At 46.9% G+C, this 20,469-nt stretch overlaps 1 protein-coding gene across 1 annotated transcript in view; it reads left to right on the top strand.

The window, feature by feature from the left end:
- The window catches only part of PRPF19 (pre-mRNA processing factor 19), a 65,383-nt gene that overhangs the window by 17,214 nt on the left and 27,700 nt on the right, over window positions 1–20,469 (top strand). Inside the window, exons 2-8 of the mRNA XM_086953334.1 lie at window positions 9,431–9,580; window positions 9,744–9,820; window positions 9,900–10,041; window positions 11,518–11,591; window positions 11,759–11,821; window positions 13,149–13,190; window positions 13,308–13,382. Of these exons, the coding sequence (XP_086809460.1) occupies window positions 9,431–9,580; window positions 9,744–9,820; window positions 9,900–10,041; window positions 11,518–11,591; window positions 11,759–11,821; window positions 13,149–13,190; window positions 13,308–13,382 (623 nt within the window). The remainder of the gene's footprint in view (window positions 1–9,430; window positions 9,581–9,743; window positions 9,821–9,899; window positions 10,042–11,517; window positions 11,592–11,758; window positions 11,822–13,148; window positions 13,191–13,307; window positions 13,383–20,469) is intronic.

Raw genomic sequence — 20,469 nt, 5'->3', positions numbered from 1 at the left:
CTCTGCACTCTGCACTACCACTCTGCACTACCACTCTGCACTACCACTCTGCACTACCACTCTGCACTACCACTCTGCACTACCACTCTGCACTACCACTCTGCACTACCACTCTGCACTACCACTCTGCACTACCACTCTGCACTACCACTCTGCACTACCACTCTGCACTCTGCACTCTGCACTCTCAATCTGCACTCTGCACTCTCAATCTGCACTCTGCACTCTCAATCTGCACTCTGCACTCTCAATCTGCACTCTGCACTCTCAATCTGCACTCTGCACTCTCAATCTGCACTCTGCACTCTCAATCTGCACTCTGCACTCTGCACTCTCAATCTGCACTCTGCACTCTCAATCTGCACTCTCAAACTGCACTACCACTCTGCACTCTGCACTCTCAATCTGCACTCTGCACTCTCAATCTGCACTCTGCACTCTCAATCTGCACTCTGCACTCTCAATCTGCACTCTGCACTCTCAATCTGCACTCTGCACTCTCAATCTGCACTCTGCACTCTCAATCTGCACTCTGCACTCTCAATCTGCACTCTGCACTCTGCACTCTCAATCTGCACTCTGCACTCTCAATCTGCACTCTCAAACTGCACTACCACTCTGCACTCTCAATCTGCACTCTGCACTCTCAATCTGCACTCTCAAACTGCACTACCACTCTGCACTCTCAATCTGCACTCTTCACTCTCAATCTGCACTCTCAAACTGCACTACCACTCTGCACTCTCAATCTGCACTCTCAAACTGCACTACCACTCTGCACTCTCAATCTGCACTCTCAATCTGCACTCTCAAACTGCACTACCACTCTGCACTCTCAATCTGCACTCTCAAACTGCACTACCACTCTGCACTCTCAAACTGCACTACCACTCTGCACTCTGCACTCTCAAACTGCACTACCACTCTGCACTCTCAATCTGCACTCTCAAACTGCACTACCACTCTGCACTCTGCACTCTCAATCTGCACTCTCAAACTGCACTACCACTCTGCACTCTCAATCTGCACTCTCAAACTGCACTACCACTCTGCACTCTGCACTCTCAAACTGCACTACCACTCTGCACTCTCAATCTGCACTCTCAAACTGCACTACCACTCTGCACTACCACTCTGCACTACCACTCTGCACTACCACTCTGCACTACCACTCTGCACTACCACTCTGCACTACCACTCTGCACTCTGCACTACCACTCTGCACTACCACTCTGCACTACCACTCTGCACTACCACTCTGCACTACCACTCTGCACTACCACTCTGCACTACCACTCTGCACTACCACTCTGCACTCTGCACTACCACTCTGCACTCTGCACTACCACTCTGCACTCTGCACTACCACTCTGCACTCTGCACTACCACTCTGCACTCTGCACTACCACTCTGCACTCTGCACTACCACTCTGCACTCTGCACTACCACTCTGCACTCTGCACTACCACTCTGCACTCTGCACTACCACTCTGCACTCTGCACTACCACTCTGCACTCTGCACTACCACTCTGCACTACCACTCTGCACTACCACTCTGCACTACCACTCTGCACTACCACTCTGCACTACCACTCTGCACTACCACTCTGCACTACCACTCTGCACTCTGCACTCTCAATCTGCACTCTGCACTCTCAATCTGCACTCTCAATCTGCACTCTGCACTCTCAATCTGCACTCTGCACTCTCAATCTGCACTCTGCACTCTCAATCTGCACTCTGCACTCTCAATCTGCACTCTGCACTCTCAATCTGCACTCTGCACTCTCAATCTGCACTCTGCACTCTGCACTCTCAATCTGCACTCTGCACTCTGCAGTCTCAATCTGCACTCTGCACTCTGCACTCTCAATCTGCACTCTGCACTCTCAATCTGCACTCTGCACTCTCAATCTGCACTCTGCACTCTCAATCTGCACTCTGCACTCTCAATCTGCACTCTGCACTCTCAATCTGCACTCTGCACTCTCAATCTGCACTCTGCACTCTCAATCTGCACTCTGCACTCTCAATCTGCACTCTGCACTCTCAATCTGCACTCTGCACTCTCAATCTGCACTCTGCACTCTCAATCTGCACTCTGCACTCTCAATCTGCACTCAGCACTCTCAATCTGCACTCTCAAACTGCACTACCACTCTGCACTCTCAATCTGCACTCTTCACTCTCAATCTGCACTCTCAAACTGCACTACCACTCTGCACTCTCAATCTGCACTCTCAAACTGCACTACCACTCTGCACTCTGCACTCTCAATCTGCACTACCACTCTGCACTCTGCACTCTCAATCTGCACTCTGCACTCTCAATCTGCACTCTCAAACTGCACTACCACTCTGCACTCTGCACTCTCAATCTGCACTCTGCACTCTCAATCTGCACTCTGCACTCTCAATCTGCACTCTGCACTCTCAATCTGCACTCTGCACTCTCAATCTGCACTCTGCACTCTCAATCTGCACTCTGCACTCTCAATCTGCACTCTGCACTCTCAATCTGCACTCTGCACTCTCAATCTGCACTCAGCACTCTCAATCTGCACTCTCAAACTGCACTACCACTCTGCACTCTCAATCTGCACTCTTCACTCTCAATCTGCACTCTCAAACTGCACTACCACTCTGCACTCTCAATCTGCACTCTCAAACTGCACTACCACTCTGCACTCTGCACTCTCAATCTGCACTACCACTCTGCACTCTGCACTCTCAATCTGCACTCTGCACTCTCAATCTGCACTCTCAAACTGCACTACCACTCTGCACTCTGCACTCTCAATCTGCACTCTTCACTCTCACTACTTTGTGAAGACTGAAAATAAAGAAAGAAAAGAATACATAATGGCTTACTGATATATTTTTTGACCTCTCTGATATTGCTCATTGAACATTTTATGGTGTGCCGAACTATTTCTTTGAATTGTGTACAGTGCCTTGGCACTGATTTTGGAGGCCTAGGGGTATATGGCCTCAGGTTCTTGGCACCCCTAGATATAACGTGACCAAGATTCATTAGACTGAGTGCAGTTAAGTGTCTCACCCTATACCCTGTTCTAGTGTTATAAACTCTTCACTCTCAATCTGCACTCTCAAACTGCACTACCACTCTGCACTCTCAATCTGCACTCTCAAACTGCACTACCACTCTGCACTCTCAATCTGCACTCTCAAACTGCACTACCACTCTGCACTCTCAATCTGCACTCTCAAACTGCACTACCACTCTGCACTCTGCACTCTCAATCTGCACTCTCAATCTGCACTCTCAAACTGCACTACCACTCTGCACTCTGCACTACCACTCTGCACTACCACTCTGCACTACCACTCTGCACTACCACTCTGCACTACCACTCTGCACTACCACTCTGCACTACCACTCTGCACTACCACTCTGCACTACCACTCTGCACTACCACTCTGCACTACCACTCTGCACTACCACTCTGCACTACCACTCTGCACTCTCAATCTGCACTCTGCACTCTCAATCTGCACTCTGCACTCTCAATCTGCACTCTGCACTCTCAATCTGCACTCTGCACTCTCAATCTGCACTCTCAATCTGCACTCTGCACTCTCAAACTGCACTACCACTCTGCACTCTGCACTCTCAATCTGCACTCTTCACTCTCAATCTGCACTCTCAAACTGCACTACCACTCTGCACTCTGCACTCTCAATCTGCACTCTCAAACTGCACTACCACTCTGCACTCTGCACTCTCAATCTGCACTCTGCACTCTCAATCTGCACTCTGCACTCTCAATCTGCACTCTGCACTCTCAAACTGCACTACCACTCTGCACTCTCAATCTGCACTCTTCACTCTCAATCTGCACTCTCAAACTGCACTACCACTCTGCACTCTGCACTCTCAAACTGCACTACCACTCTGCACTCTCAATCTGCACTCTCAAACTGCACTACCACTCTGCACTCTGCACTCTCAATCTGCACTCTCAAACTGCACTACCACTCTGCACTCTGCACTCTCAATCTGCACTCTCAAACTGCACTACCACTCTGCACTCTGCACTCTCAAACTGCACTACCACTCTGCACTCTCAATCTGCACTCTCAAACTGCACTACCACTCTGCACTCTGCACTCTCAAGCTGTACTCTCAAACTGCACTACCACTCTGCACTCTGCACTCTCAATCTGTACTCTCAAACTGCACTACCACTCTGCACTCAGCACTCTCAATTTGCACTCTCAATTTGCACTCTGCACTCCCAATTTGCACTCTGCACTCTGCACTACCACTCTGCACTACCACTCTGCACTCTGCACTACCACTCTGCACTACCAGTGCACTGCCATTCTTATCCATTCCCACAACAGCGCAGCCTATGTACTGTGTGAGCAGAAGGGAACCGGTGGAGGGGTGGAGTGTGCAGGTGGAGGAGAAGAGGGGCTTCAGACGGAGTAGGGTTACAGGTGGAGTAGAGGGGATTGGGAGGCAGAAGGAAGCATGTGGAGAGATGGAGGGGTGCCGTGTGCAGGTGGAGGGATGGAGGGATGGAAGGGTGGAGTGTGCAAGTGGAGGGATAGAGAGGTAGAGTGTGCAGGAATAGGGGAGAGTAGCCGGTGCGCGGGAACAGGTCAATTAGGGGGAGAGGCGGAGTAGAGGCTAGGGCAGACGTTGAGAAGCAGGAAGGTACGGGTGGAAAGGGTTGTGTGGGTGGAGCAGGAATACGGGTGTAGTAGATAAATGTGCTGGTGAGGGGACTCAAGTGGAGCGGGGTGCGCATGGAGTAGAGAGGGTACAGGGTGAGGAACGTAGGCACATAGGTGAAGGGCGGATATGGAGCAGACACAGGTGGAGGAATGACCAGATCAAGCTAAAGTAAAGGTAGTGGTAAAGTGAAGGAAGCGGTGCAGGAGAAGAGTGAGGGTGGCAGCGGCAGACTAACCCCTCGCGCCGGGGTGGTGTGGCGAGGTGTCCCAGGTGCCTTGTTCTGCGCCCTGCCTTACTGCTAAGCTCTCCGCAGGAGCTCCACTCAGCTCTGATCTTATCAGCTGGAGCTGCAGGGAGCTGGCACCGCCGCCAGGAGGTGGGGAGTAGAGCGAGAGGTCACTCCTAGACTTGACAAATGCCGTGTAAAGATTAAATATGGTGACCAAATGTGTTCAGAGCTTTCTCTCCTGGCTGAGTGCCACTCAAGCCTTGTTACTTCGACTCCACAGCAATAAAACACAGCTTTATTTCCGCGCTGTTTTACTCGCAAACTAGCAGCGGCGCGGCCCTTTCCGTGTCTCCTAGCGATTTTGTCCCGTCGATCTAAGTAGGAATTTACTTTCTACAAAGGTGTTCTATTAATGCACGGATGAAAATCAGTCCTGTATGATAGTTAGGCACCCGGAGGAGACTGCAGACGCTGGGGCATTACACAGCATTTGGAGCGGGACGCAGAATATGACTTGTTTCACCGGTGATCATTGGAAGTGCGTCGTGCACGTGCTTTGTGCACTTCCTTAGTTTAACGCGCGCAGACCGGGGTGAATCAAGTTAAAACATCACTGTGAACGGCGGAGATTAAGGCGGTATCAAAACACTGGCAGCATGGCATTGTGGTCTAGTGAGCAGATGCCGTTGTCACTTAGAAGCATGCTACATGTGTGTTTCTTGTGCAAACTCGTGCCCAGTGGCGGCGTCTGCCCGCTGTGCTTGAGGAGTGCTGCTCGGCTTGTGAGGCTGTGGGAGGGGGCCGCCAAAGCTACAACAAGCACATGAAAAGAAGAAAAAAAGATGCGAGCACAGTGTGAGGGCTGAGTGCCACTCAAGCATTGTTACTTCGACTCCACAGCAATAAAACACAGCTTTGTTATTTCCGTGCTGTTTTACACGCAAACTAGCGGCGGCGCGGATCTTTCCGTGTCTCCTAGCGCTGTATGCACATCTAATGCATGCACAATTGTCCCGTCGATCTAAGTAGGAATTTACTTTCTACAAAGGTGTTCTATTAATGCACGGATGAAAATCAGTCCTGTATGATAGAGCAAAAGCTGTAGAAAAAGAGGGGTCGGGTAGAAGGAAAGAAAGGGTAGCAGAAGAAAGGACGTGCAGGCAGAAGTGGAGGGGTGGGCGACGGAAGTTGGAAAGATGTGAGAAAGGAAAGAAGTGAAAAATTAGAGAAGTGCGCCAGGAACAAGGGAAAGAAAGAAAGGAGGAAGGAAATGGAAGATGTGTGGCGACTTCGGAAAAATGCGATGCCAGATAGGTAACGAGGTGAAAATATATGGAGACATGACGAGGAAATTAATGAAAGGCAATGGGGAAAGTGGAAGATGAATGATGAGGAAAACAATGATGCACAAGTACAGAACGAAGGCAGGAAGGGGGAAAAGGCGGGACAAAGTGGGAGCCGTGGAATGAAGAAGGGAAAACCTGGAATGCCAAGAGGATGAAGACACATATGTTTCCAATTAGACTGAAGTCGATGAAGGGGAAGACATTAGGAACAAGAGCGGCCGGGAAACTGAAAGTACGGCCGGCCACCGGCCAGCCATGAATAATTAGGGGAGGAGAAGCCGCACAGCACACGCTGGGAAAAGCCCTTTGATGTGCTGTGCGGCCGTGAAAAAATGCAATTAGGAGGGAGGCTGATGCTTGTGCTTGTTTGGTCACGTGATTCACGTGAACTCAAAGAAAACCGCACGAAAAACACCCTTAGTTTCACGAGCATTTTGAGCACTTGAATTCTCGCTCCGCTCAATGCGCATGCGCATTGATAGGTCGCGAGACCTAAAAACCATGTAAGCGCCTAGAATGAAACTGGCGGAAGAACAATTGTTCTGAAGCAAAGAGACCTACCTGCTTGTGCTAAAGGAATACCATAAAGCGGTTAGGGCACCTAGTATGAGCAGCTGTAATGAGATTGTCCACTTTGTGGATAAAATCTCCTCGCTATATGCATCTTTTAAGGAAACTGATAATCGGGGCCTCTCCTCAATGAGGAATTCTGGTCCCCTCCCAGTTGGCGCCTTCAAGATTGAGAGCATCTCGGTGGAAAAGCTATGCTCCCCATGCAGTTAAAATCAAATCTGGGTCTCCACTAGACCCGGCGCCTCCAGTGATTTGGAATCTGGGGCACTGGCTTCCTGGTTATGCTCTCTGTTTAATCAATCAATCAAGACATTTATAAAACACACCACATACCAGTGAGGGTCTCATGGTGCTGGGAGGTGGGGGGGGGAGGGGGTTGGACGGTCTGCTAGTGATCGAAGAGCCAGGTCTTGAGGAGACTTCTGAAGGCCGGTAGGCCTTGGGTCTGCCGTAGGTTGGTGGGGAGGGTGTTCCAGGTCTTGGCGGCGAGGTAGAAGAAGCATCTGCCGCCGGCGGTCGCTCTTCGGATGCGGGGGGACTGTGGCGAGGCTGGCGGAGTGGAGCTGGCAGGTGGGGGGAGCAGAAGTTGAGGAGTCTGTTGAGGTATGCTGGGCCGGTCTTGTGAAGGGCTTTGTGTGCGTGGATGAGGAGTTTGAAGGTTATTCTCCTGTTGACGGGGAGCCAGTGAAGGTCTCTCAGGTGGGGTGTGATGTGGCTGCGGCGGGGGATGTCGAGGATTGGACGTGCCGAGGCGTTCTGGATGCTTTGCACTTGTCTCAGGAGCTTGGCCGACGCTCTTGCATAGAGGGCGTTTCCGTAGTCCATCCTGCTGGTGACGAGGGCCTGGGTGACTGTTCTTCTCTTCTCGGTGGGGATCCACTTGAAGATCCTGTGGAGCATTCTGAGGGTGTTGAAGCAGGATGAGGAGACGGCGTTGACCTGTTTAGTCATTGAGAGGGTGGAGTCAAGGATGACCCCCAGGTTGCGTGCGTGGTTGGTGGGTGTTGGGGCTGTTCTTAGGGTTTTTGGCCACCAGGAGTCGTCTCAGGCTGAAGGGGTGGAGCTGAGGATGAGGGCCTCAGTCTTGTCTGAGTTCAGCTTCAGTCGGCTGTTCCTCATCCATTCGGCGGCGGCCTTCATTCCTTCGTGGAGGTTGGATTTGGGGGTGTGCGGGTCTTTGGCGAGGGAGATGATCAGCTGGGTGACGTTGGCGTAGGAGATGATGTTGAAGTCGCGGTGTCGGCCGACGTGGGCGAGTGATGCCATGTAGATGTCGGGCTGAGGGAGGAGCCCTGGGGTACACCGCAGATGATTTCGGTGGCAGTGGAGGGGAAAGGGGGAGGCAGACGCTCTGAGTTCTGGCAGAGAGGAAGGATATGGTCCAGTCCAGGGCCTTCTCTTGGATCCCGGCGTCATGTAGGCGTGTTCGCAGTGTGCGGTGGCAAACCGTATCGAAGGCGGCTGACAGGTCCAGGAGGATGAGGGCTGCTGTTTCTCCGTTGTCAAGGAGGGTCCTGATGTAATCGGTGGCGATGAGGAGGGCGGTTTCGGTGCTGTGGTTGCTGCGGGACTGGGACGGGCCCAGGATGCTGTTCTCCTTGAGGAAGCAGGTCAGCTGTTTGTTGACCTTCGCCGGGAACGCGAGCAGGGAGATTGGTCGGAAGTTCTTGAGGTCCTTAGTCTGTCTTTTGAAGCCGGCCAACGTCCGGCGTAGTGGAAATATACAATGGTCATTCCACTACTCAAAAAACCATCTCTTGAGACTTCCAAACCAGAGAATTTTTGCTCCAACTCCCTGCTTCCTTTCCTGGCAAAACTGTGACCCCTGTGGACGTTCAAACACCCAAAGGGAGGAAAGCCACAAATAAGAGCAAGTCAACTGATATTGACACGAAAACCACCCAATCTATGTGTGGTATACAATACTGTCTTTGAATGGACAGCTGAAGCTGTTTGTAGCAAGACTGCAATAACAGGGCTGCAATAATGTAATGGGAGCATCTGGAAGCGTCTTTTCATAGCTCCTTCGCACTCCCTCTTGGCCAGAAAGCTTGTTGCTCATGTCTTGCACGGGAAAGGGTTTCATTTTGAGCATAGTCTGTTGTTGTAGAATGAATAATCGTTTTAGTGCTCATCTATTTTAAAAAGGTACATAGAAGTGCTTTTTTCCCTTGTTGGATAATGTTTGTCTTGACTGTTCCATTTCCTGTGGGACAACTGAATGAGTTGAATGCCTTCCATTTCCTCTACAATGCACATTTGTTTTGGATGCCTTCTATTGTTAAGGATAAAGATTTGTTGTGGGACCTTCACCTTTCTTATGGGTTTTCCAGGACAAGTTATTCTTCCTGGCCTCCATCTCTTAGAAGATAGAGGATTTTCTTGGTGGCTTGTTTTATTTTCAGTAAAGGTTATCTTGCCCATTTAGTCTCTGAAAGAAGAAATGGTTGACTTGAAAGGGAGGATCAACTTGAAGTCAGATGCTATGATTGGGCTATGGCCAGAATACACTGTTTCTATTGGCTGCTGCATATTTACCCTTGACTCATTTTGATCTATTGTTTCATTTTCCCGCAGTTTCCAATGAGATCCCAGATCACCCCTGTGTCTCTCCTGTTTCCAATCATGTCTTCGAGCGGCGACTGATTGAGAAATACATTGCAGAGAATGGGACCGACCCAGTGAATAACCAGCCACTTTCCGAAGAGCAACTCATCGATTTGAAGGGTGAGAATCGGTGGTTGGTTCACAGTTGAAGGTGGGGTGCATATTGGAGGAGAGGGAGGCAATCGGACCATGCTATACATTGAAATTAAATGTTTTCCATACCTCTCCTAACTTCTCTCATTTCCTTCATGTTCTTCTTTTTTCTCCCTTCCCTGGCGTCCAGTTGCTCATCCAATCCGCCCGAAGCCTCCATCCTCCACTAGCATTCCGGCAATCTTGAAGGCTTTGCAGGATGAATGGGTAGGTGTGTGCTATGGGGGAGTGTTGTGTGCAGATGTAGACGACTGTTAGTACATTTGACCGATATTCCTTTCTCTAGGATGCAGTGATGCTGCACAGCTTCACCCTTCGGCAGCAGCTGCAGACCACCCGTCAGGAGCTGTCTCACGCCTTGTACCAGCATGATGCCGCTTGCAGAGTTATTGCTCGTCTTACCAAGGAAGTGACAGCTGCTAGAGAAGGTATGAGGGTAGAGGTATAGCTGATGGAGATGGTATGAGGTACAGCTGATGGAGAAGGTTTGGGGGTAGAGGGACGGCTGCTAGAGACGGTATGAGGGGGAAGGGTCCGCAATACAGACCCCTTGGGTTGCTCATGGCCATAGTCTACCTGCGCAGGTCAGGGTTGCAAACTTCAGTGTACTCTGAAGCCCAGTGAAATCTCCAGGTTCCGGTGTGTGTGTTAGACACTGAACAAGGACTACCTGTATGACAAATGCTTGGCTTCTGAGATAGCTGCAGTAGAGGGTGCACTCGTTGTTAGAAAGAAGAGATTTTTAAGGTCCTCCTAAAATGCTTCATTCTTTCACACAAAAAATTGGCACATCCTTGATAAATGTGGTAGTTCATTTTAAGTGCTAAAGTAAAGACAAACGTCTTTGTCCCTGGACATTGTATAGGAATAATATTTCCATACTATTCTCCAACGCTTGTGGGTGTGATTCTCTGCATACAAAGTGAATATTCATCTTGCAGCCATGCCCGGTTTTATTTTCATTATTTGGCATGAATAAAATCAAAACCTATACCAGAACTGAGATGACCCCTTCCCCTCAAACCCATATTTAAGTTGTTTTTTTCTCACTATGGAGTTTCTGGTAGATGTTTGAGTATTACCTTTGATGGGGATGATATAGACAGACAAGAATAACCCGCCCTGTCAGCTACTTGTATGTAGATTTTCATGATAGGTTTTTATTTCAGTTTGTTGCAGAAAGGGAGGCAAGACAATGGGTAATTGTTAGAAAGGAAACGTGGTTCTATACATATCCATAATGGTTCTTGTGGTTCCCACTAGTGTTGTGTCCTGGAAGAACCACCAAATTCTAGTTGTTACTTCAGTACCTAGTGTGAGGTGCTAGCCATCTTACCATGTTGTTTCTGGGATTTATATACTCTTATCAGACCACCTCATGTTGGTCTTAGTGCATCCCTTTGTATGACCTTTAAAGCCCATGTCTGAGTTTCTGCCACAAGAATTTAAAGGACCTTCTCTGGTACCTGAAGGGCCGAGAGCACAGTTAAGGGGCCCCTTTTTTTGTACCCGTGGATGCTTTGCACCTTGGTTGCGCAGCATTCCAGCTGAGATTCGCCTATTTGTATTCTCCGTTTCTTTAGTAGAAACAGCCCAGTCTGTACGTGGTACCCATCTCTCCGGCATATTTTGCCCTATCTATGCCGTTTGAGACCCATCACTGAGTTGGAGGCGGTCAGTCTTGCATCTTGGAGTTTAAACATTTCTGTGGGTGCAGTGGAGGACCACTAGGGGCGTGTGTGCACCAGTGAAGATACCAGAATGGAGACATTTAAAGTGAAGCCCTCACAGGGCAGCTTCTCCACTACAGTCAACTCTCTGTAGCTTTTGAGTGGCATTCTCTGATGTGTGTTCTCTGTGCTCCTCATGTCCTTAACCTGGGCATCTCATCTTTCTCCTTGCAGCTTTGGCTACTCTGAAGCCCCAGGCTGGCCTCATCATCCCGCAGGCGGCACCGGCTGCACAGCCTGCTGCTGCTGTAAGTATGGAGAGACAAGTACATTTCGATGGCTCCTCTGCCCTCCGTCTCATATTCCTTATGCTTCACCGTATTACTCCTCACTCTATTGTAGACGTGTCTGTGGCTGTTTAAACTCCATGTCAGTCTCTGAGTTATTCTTTTATCTCTCTTGTTTCTCACTGTAGGGAGCTGGCGAACCCATGGACCTGGGAGAGTTGGTGGGAATGACTCCAGAAATCGTCCAAAAGGTAAAACGTAACTTCCAAGTTCATGTAGATGTAGGGCATTCAGTGCAGCAGGGGTGCAAACTAAAGTTCACTGCTTTACCTGTACTAGCCCTGGGTTTGAATCCTCCCTTAAGTTTGCCAAACTAAATATTGGTGAACTCTGCAGGTCACTAGCATTCCCTAGCACTGATCCCGCAGGCAAAATGGCATACAGTAGTATTGTTAAATAGAAGTTATGACCTATAGACATAAAGTTGTGAGTTCTGAGTAATGTGATCAGTTCCTTCCCTAAATTACTTGTGATATTGGCCAAATCACATTGACTACCTGCATGTTGCAGTTTGTTCCTCTACCTGCTTATCCATGTGCCGCTCGTTTTTTCATAGCAATCTTGAACTCCCTCAGACGTGCCAGCTCTGCACGGTTAGCATCAGCCTTATACAGTGGCATCAGACTAGAGATTGGCTGCTGACTCATTCTAAGGCTGCACACCTGCCTAGAGCAGCACTTTAATGAAGTTTGCAGATGCGCCAGTGCAGGAGATTGGTTAGGGGGATTCACTGGTCTCTTTGTGCTGTAAATCAACTATGAGAGCTCACTCCATGCCCACCTAGCTGAAGCAATGAGTGCAGTGGAAGAGCGATCAGTGCTGCACTAGCGCAGAACGTGCAGGTGCCAGTGGCCTTCACCATCGATGGTGCAGAGTCTACAGTAAAACAGTTGGCACTTCTGCGCCATAGCAGGAAGGAGAGCTTGTGGATTGCATCTCGGGGATGCAGGATATATGATTACCACCCCCTTTTGTACCGGATATATGATTACAGCATTAGAGCATGTGGCAGGTCGTGAGAGTCCTTGGAGGCTAACATAGTGTACCACCGTTAAAGTAACAAGTATAGTAAAACCGAACGCAGGAGAACCGCACCAAAAACTGAATAAGTGATGGAAACTAGAGTTGTAAATCCTAGTTAATATGCAGCTCCTGAGCTCACTCATTGAGTTAATAGCTTGCTGCTGAGATTGCTTTGGAACCTGTAGTAACGGCGTTGAACCCAGACAGTGTTTTTGATAGTTGTGCTTATGAAGGCAGTAAGTCAATTTGGACTGTTGTAATCCATTTCCTAATGTGCTGCGAAATGAGAGCTCTGTGATGCCATGCATGTAGTAAAAGTAAGTAATTTGCTATACCAGTGTGTACAGTGATAAACGGATTCCTGCTACAACAGAGTAGTGTGCAGGATACAAACATACTTAAACCCCTGCTAGCTGTGTGTAACATGTCTAAAACCGATGCATCAACTGCTGGTCATGTCTGTGCTTCTGACTGATCTTTGTTTTTACGTTTCAGCTTCAAGACAAAGCAACGGTTCTCACTACAGAGAGAAAGAAGGTAGGTGGTTGAAATGGAGCATACGAGGGGTGAGAGTCCAGGTGTAACATCAAAGGTATTGGGGTCATGTGGGAAGAGGAGTGCGCTTACACCTGCTCTTTATTTTGTCCCGACTAGAGGGGAAAGACCGTTCCAGAGGACCTGGTGAAGCCGGAGGAGCTCAGCAAGTATCACCAGGTGTCGTCCCACGTGGTGAGTACTTGGCAGGGGTGTCCGTGTGTTGTACGCCTTGATCCGGGTGGGTCACAGCTTTGTTTAGTATGGCCAGGTTATAGTGTTATCGTTTGTGCTCACAGAAGGTGGCGCAGTCCTCTGATTTCACAGCCAAACTTAAGGTTTCTGACGCTTGGATGGTTATGGTTTCGTCTTCGGACATTGAGTAGTTTTGTGGTCCTAGTATTCATAATGGTGGCCACATCTGCTCACATGCCATGTGATCTCTTACTGACATTCATACAGTTCAGTGAGTTTTTTATTTTATTTATTTCTTTAAAATCTTTTATCATTTCCCCCCCCCAAAAAAACTCCATGTAAATAAATGCCAAATAGTACGTTACAAATTGTCACATGTATACATTTACGAGAGCCAAATCTCACACATACAAAAAAAAGATGCATTTGACCATACTATATCAGACCCTCCAGAATTTCGCGATTTGCAAAAAAATCGAGAAATCAGCAGTTTTGTAAAAATGCCGCGATTTTTACAAAACTGCCCGCGAAATTCGGAACATGTGTGACCATTCAGTAAATTCATATCAACACCCTTATTGTCCCAAAATATTGCTTCTTGTCCTCGCGACTACTACATTACATTTCAGCCCTCCATGGCAGAATTTTGCACTTCCCCGGTTGCAATTTTTGTCTTTACATCACACCCTCCTGTTCAATTCCATGCAGTTAGAGCTACTAGCCCGAGCCCGCACTGCCCTACCCCCAACCCTCCTCCGTCCCCTTTCCCTCTCTGTAGACCCCGTTTCACTCCTTCACATGAACAGATTTGAATTTGCATTTGTTTCGCATATTTCCATCATCATTGCGTTTCAGCCCGTTTACCAGACTACCCATCCTCCCTCCACCCCACCCTTTAAATCGCCCTCCTTCTGCAACGGATAGGCCATCTGCAGCTACAAAGACACTGTGTGCAGGACACAAGTCTCTCCCTTCTACAGGCTCCAACTGATATTCAGACGTAAGTTTATGTATCGTGACACGCTGCAGACTGTGGTACATTTTAAATTTCCTATATACTCTCTAAGTCACGTGTCTGCCCATGCTCGCTTTTCCTCATGTTAGTAACGGAATTATTCTCTTCCCCCTTCCACCTACGGATCACGGTCCAGAAAAATGCTCTGTCTTCCACGTTACTGTATACTTCAAATAAGGGCACAGAAGTCCGTTCGAGCACTTCTCCAAGAGTTCAGGGACAATACAGATTTGCACATGCATAAGCGAGTGCAACATATCGCCTCCATTAATGTATCACGGTTTCTGATATTCGAGTTTCCATTATTATCACCTGTCCCAGACTTCCATGGATATTACAACAGAGTGTACTACAGTCTGAGCAATGCCACACGCATTACAAACCAGAAAGCTTTCATTTGGAGTCTTAATAAGCACAAAAACTGCCCACACGAGTCAAAGCAGCTCTTTCTCATGGACTCCCAATCATACAACTCAATATTGCAAATCTGACAGATCAAGGGAGATTTCTCACTCCATCATCCAAGAAATATCTTTAAAATGGGTAATAATGATTTCTTATCCGCAACTCAAGATGTGATGCAGCCCACAACATGGGGAATAACAGCAAGTTGTCCCAAAAATATTTCACATTAAGACTCCTAAATAATCTCAGCCCCTTCTCTAAGGAATCCTGGGATATTGCAGATAGGGTCAAAGGAGAAAACTTAAACCATCATCCAGGCATGGTCGAACTGGGGCAGTAAGTAGGCCAAGACACCAAAATGAAAGTGGCCCCCATTAGCGAAGCAGACAGCTGAAAAATTGGTAACATCAGAGAAATCAACAGTGAAAAATGGCGCCCACTTGGTCATGAAATCATTCCTTTGAGGTGCCAGATCAGACCCTCCAGCATTTCGCGATTTCGCTATTCACAAAATTATCACAAAATCAGCTGACTCGCACGATGGCCGCGATATTTACAATTTTGGCCAAACAAGACAGCCGCCCAATCCCATTGCCCTAATGCCCTAATATCGGTCACCACATACCTCAGCTATACTCAACACAAAGGCGTATAAACTGAGTCTCAAGGGCCGGGGGTGATTGTACCAGGACTCGGGTAAACAAGGAACGTGCTGCATCGCCATTTAGTCACCAGGTTGCTCCTTAACTACACCATGTTCACATGATGCACTAATGGCCCTCCGAACTATGGCCCTTTTAGCTTTTACAGCACCCCAGCTGTTTTGCTGCAACAGGCACAGTGCAGATGGGGGCAGTCTCACTGTACAGACACTTTAAACATGCCTATTTTACAGTGGAATAATCTGCTAAATCAGTTTACATTGATTTAAGGCTAAAAAGGCATGATTAAGAGTAAAATAAAGTGGTGCAATAATGCCGCTAAATTTCCGTTTTTGTACCGCTAAATTTCCATTTTTGTGCCGCTAAATTTGCAAATCTATGCCGCAATATCCTGGGGGGTCTGATATGCAGTTCGAAGCTACAGACATCCGTAAGGAAGCACCGAAATAAAACATATCACAAAATACAAAAGAAGGATGGAAATACGAGGGAGAGGAGATCAGTCGTCGGAATATGCCCCGGAGGGTGGCATAGCCCAAACTCAATATGGTAGCAATAGGCAATAAATCCAATACCAGGCAACCAGTTACTGTGCCACATACATCACTCCGTGTGTACGCCACAATTTGTAAAACCTACAGTGTAATTTCCAATGAATGAAACATTGCTACGGTACAGTGAGTTAGATTATATGAGACCATGCAGGAGGATGGTGAAGCCATATCCTTTGCGTCTAGATGGAGTGGAGCCGTAATGTGGATGAGAGTTATTGTATAGTCCTTTAATTTATGGCCGTAGCGTTGCTGTACACCAGTATCACGTGTGTGTATGTATATATGTGTGTGTGTGTATATATATATATATATATATATATATATATATATATATGTGTAGATAGATAGTTCTAGATAGATATCTATCCAAACGATAATCCAAGTGCAAGGGTGCACGTACAAATATGATGGACTCTGAATTCGCTGGTGCTAATAGCTTACAGTTTTATTAAAAGCTTGTGCTGTCTCTGACGTGTTTCAGCCATGTCCGTGGCCTTGAGCACATGTTTGTGTGTGTGTATATATATATATGTATATATATATGTATATATATATATATATATATATATATATATATATATATAAACGTGGCACTGAAGAAAGCAGATAAGCTGAAACGCGTCTGCCGAGCGTTCTGTCAACTTTCCACCCAGCGCATTATTTGGAAAATAAAAATCAGCTAACAGCACCGAGCATGTGTCGGACCCGTTTTTCCAGGTGAAGAGGGGGATTGGACTACATATATATATTTGCTTTGACTGCAGAAAGGCTGTACTTTATGAATTGATTGCGTTCATCCCAGGTTTCTTCCAGTTGTTTATCCTTTGACAGCATTTTGGTATCCAGCATTCAAAAAGTTGCGGGTGCTTCCAAAAAAGGGGCCATCAAAGTAGTGCCTGGGAATCAACAGAAACGAGGAGTGTCCTCAGGGTACTTGAAGGACAAGAGACTAAGTACATATTGGATTTGTAAGCAATGAACTGCTATTTCAAATATTTTCAATACGGTTATAATACAAGATGTCACCCCACTTCTAACTGGGGGATTATGTGGTGACAGTTGAACCAAAAGATGCATATTATTGCATTCCAAGATACCCGATGCATCAACACTACTTGGCGTTTGTTGTTAATGGAACATTTCAGTTCTAAGTCCTAATGTTTGGCGCAACCGATTCTTGCCTACTTGTAACAAAATGTCTAGCAGTAGTTGCTGGCAGCGCACTTAAGGGGAAAATTCATAAAAAGGCATAGTCATGCTCAGCAAGTTATGCTCCTTCTCCACTTGTTGGGATTCACAGTCCTTGCAGAAAAATATTATCACCTTGTCGAAGCCCAACCTTGTTTACTTATAGGCAAGCCTAGCTCAGCAGTGTAAAGTGATGGGATTTCAAAGGCCACTTTCTATTCACCAGATGGTAATGAAACTGTTAAGAATGACGGCGTCATGTACGGTGCTAGTCCTGAACCCAGGATCACACACACGTCTGCTTCAGCAGTGCTTAGCCAGACAGTGGTCACAAGCAGCTGGGAAGTGGAGGGGGCGGGGGGGATTTAGTGTTTGTAGAGCCCAGTGTTCAGCACCAATTGCAATGGTGGACCAAGAAGAACTTGTTAATAGTTTCTTGGATCTCCACCCCAGGAGCAAGTCATCTTCAATACGGATACATCTGTGACATATCAGGGTATACACATGGCCCCCCTTATTATACAGAGCCAATGTCTACACAAAACTAACTTCACATCAGTGTGCTGAAGCATAAGGTGGTGCATGTATTTCTTTGGGTTTTTCAAATAATACTTTGGTCTTAATTTAAAGAGGAAATATAACTAAGATCTACTACTATGTAGAATGACGAGGAGGCCTGCACTATCTGCAACTCTCCAAGACATTACAAACAATTTGGCATTGGGCTTTACAATCTCTAAGTAACAGCCGGCAGAACATCTTCTGGGGTAGACACTGCTTTTGCCGATCTCTTTAGAAGAAAACATGAACACACGTGCTTGAGAGATCAACTCTCTGGCATTCAAACAGTACTTTCAAACAGTACTTTCACTGTCAGGGGATGCCAATGGTAGACCTGTTTACTACACACACAAAAAAGCAAAACACCAACACTTTGCATGCATTAACTAGTGAGGGATATTTGTTTCCTTTATTTTCTCTCAGTTATCACATATTCAATTTGTAGTACCGAAACTGCACCTCGAACCTATTAAACTAACTCATACCCCTAATGTGGCCATACGAACTCTTACTCCTTACCCGTAGAGATCTGTTCACCCGCACAGCAAACGACACCTCTGCCAAAACCACCTCAGTCGAAATCAAGAGATGCTACTCCATCCCAAACTCAGTTTGCTCAATCTTGAGTCTTGACTCCTAAAATATTGGACTTGGATTGTGGGTATTAACAACTACCACAAACATGCAAGCAAGTTATAAGAGAAACCAGAAGCCACTATGTTGGCATGGATGTTGCAAAATAGAAACATTTTAGTTATGTTTTCTTCAACTGTTTGTAGCAAGAGTCCCAAAAATCTCCTGTTACATGTTAGAATTTCGTTGGGCTAGCCGGTACTTCTGTACAAGTGTACTTGACAGCAATCCATGGCTGCCTACAGAACAGGGAACATCAGTCGGTTGCCAAAATCCATGCAATTAACGCTTGTACGAAGGGTCTCAAATTAATATTCTCAAATAGATGGGCGTCTGCTCCTGTAGTGGATCTTCACATTGTCAAGACTTACGGGAGCGCCCTTTGAGCCTCTCGATTCATGCTCGCTGCAGTCCCTGTCTTTAAATTTAGGCCACACTGGGTCAGTTGAAGGACCATTTATATAGGTTCATAAAGACAAAGTTGTGTTGAGTTCTCATGCTCAGTTTTGACGTAGAGTTGTACTGCCTTTTCATGTCAATCAGGATATAGTATTACCTTCCTGTCCCCCTTGGCTTCAATCACTGATCGTAAAACAATTGCGTAAATCAATTGTCCGACGTCCATCATGTGCTGCGATGGCTGTAAGAGTTCCATTATGAAAATTAAGCACCTCGTTTCCTTTCCACAGCCAAGGCTCTGAAACCCTCACTCAAAGGTAGAGGTTGGTAGGTAGAAGGGAAAATGGTTACATGTTATAATAGTGAATTAAACGTGTTTAAAACTGGCCTAGATATATCCCCAACAACCTTTATTCATGGTTTCCTGGTCAGGATTAAATATACTATTCAGGGCGGTATAATGTGTGACTATAGGGAGATGATCTGGCTCGCACACCAATTTCAAAGGCTCATTAGATGCAACTGTACTTCTGCAGTGTGATTTTTATGGTAACAGACCAGATTGGGTCAGACCTCAGCCTACTGACAAATACAGGTTGGAGAATAGGGGCTCTATGGGATCTGTAGTCCTGACGAAGGCTGATCGACTCTTATGTGCAACAGAAAACAGCTGAAACATGTGAAGTTTTGCAGATGGGAGAGATGCAGAGATAATAACTTTCCATATCATGACCGTCCTATGTAGTATTTTTAACCCGGACCAGAAAATCCATGAAAAAAAGTTGTTAAGGATATTCCTGAGCCAGTTTTAAACACATTTAATTTAGTTTCTCCACATTAAGATCCCTCAGACTTTTATGTTTGTATTGCCTTCCTCTAACTTATGCTTCATCCCAGGCATTGGGCTTCGTAGGTTTGTTGTTGGCAAGCACAATGATGAAGCATGCCACTATTAATCAATCAATCCGGTGTTTATAAAGTGTGCTACTCACCCGTCAGGGACCCACTATTAGTGGGTGAGGGCACTTTTGACACATTTTGCAGTTTTGTTTGCCCCGCACTCATTCATAGATGCTTTTCCTACCTCCAATTCCTTTTTGTGTTTGTAAGGCAGCACCAGTTCTCATCAGAATGTGATTAGAGATATGAGTCTGATTTTCTTATCAATATTCCTCACCCTCTAGTCTGAAGTGAAAGTCTGTTCTGTTGCGGAATGTATTTTTAATTTGCAAAATGAAAGTGAGCCTTGGTGATTCACTCTCTCCCCAAACTATCTGAAAGATCTAGAGCCTCCTTTAAATCTGCTTAGCTTTGCACAGTTTGGGGAAATGCCCACTCTCTGTTCAGTTTACGTGGATGGAAGGATGCAGATCCGAATGAGTCGCAGGCAAACTCTGACAAAATGTCCTCTTTGTGTCCATGCTGGCACTCTGGCAACAGTTGTTAGAGCTTCATTGAACACTGAAGACCATGAAAGAACCTTAGCTCTGTTGCAGAAGGAGCTGCCACTTTACCCCTAAGAGTCAGCTGTGCAATCTTGACAGGCAGCCTGGTGACCCAAGGCCAGAACACTACAAAGGACACTCATTACAGTGTCAGTGCCGGTATTCATGGAATCACATTGTTGTGTCTCCTGGAAAGCCATTTAAGGGGGAAACCCTTGCTGCAGT

The sequence above is a fragment of the Lissotriton vulgaris genome, chromosome 1_2 (genome assembly GCF_964263255.1).
Source record: "Lissotriton vulgaris chromosome 1_2, aLisVul1.2, whole genome shotgun sequence".
Taxonomy (NCBI): Eukaryota; Metazoa; Chordata; class Amphibia; order Caudata; family Salamandridae; genus Lissotriton; species Lissotriton vulgaris.
This window is presented reverse-complemented; position numbering and strand designations above follow the sequence as displayed.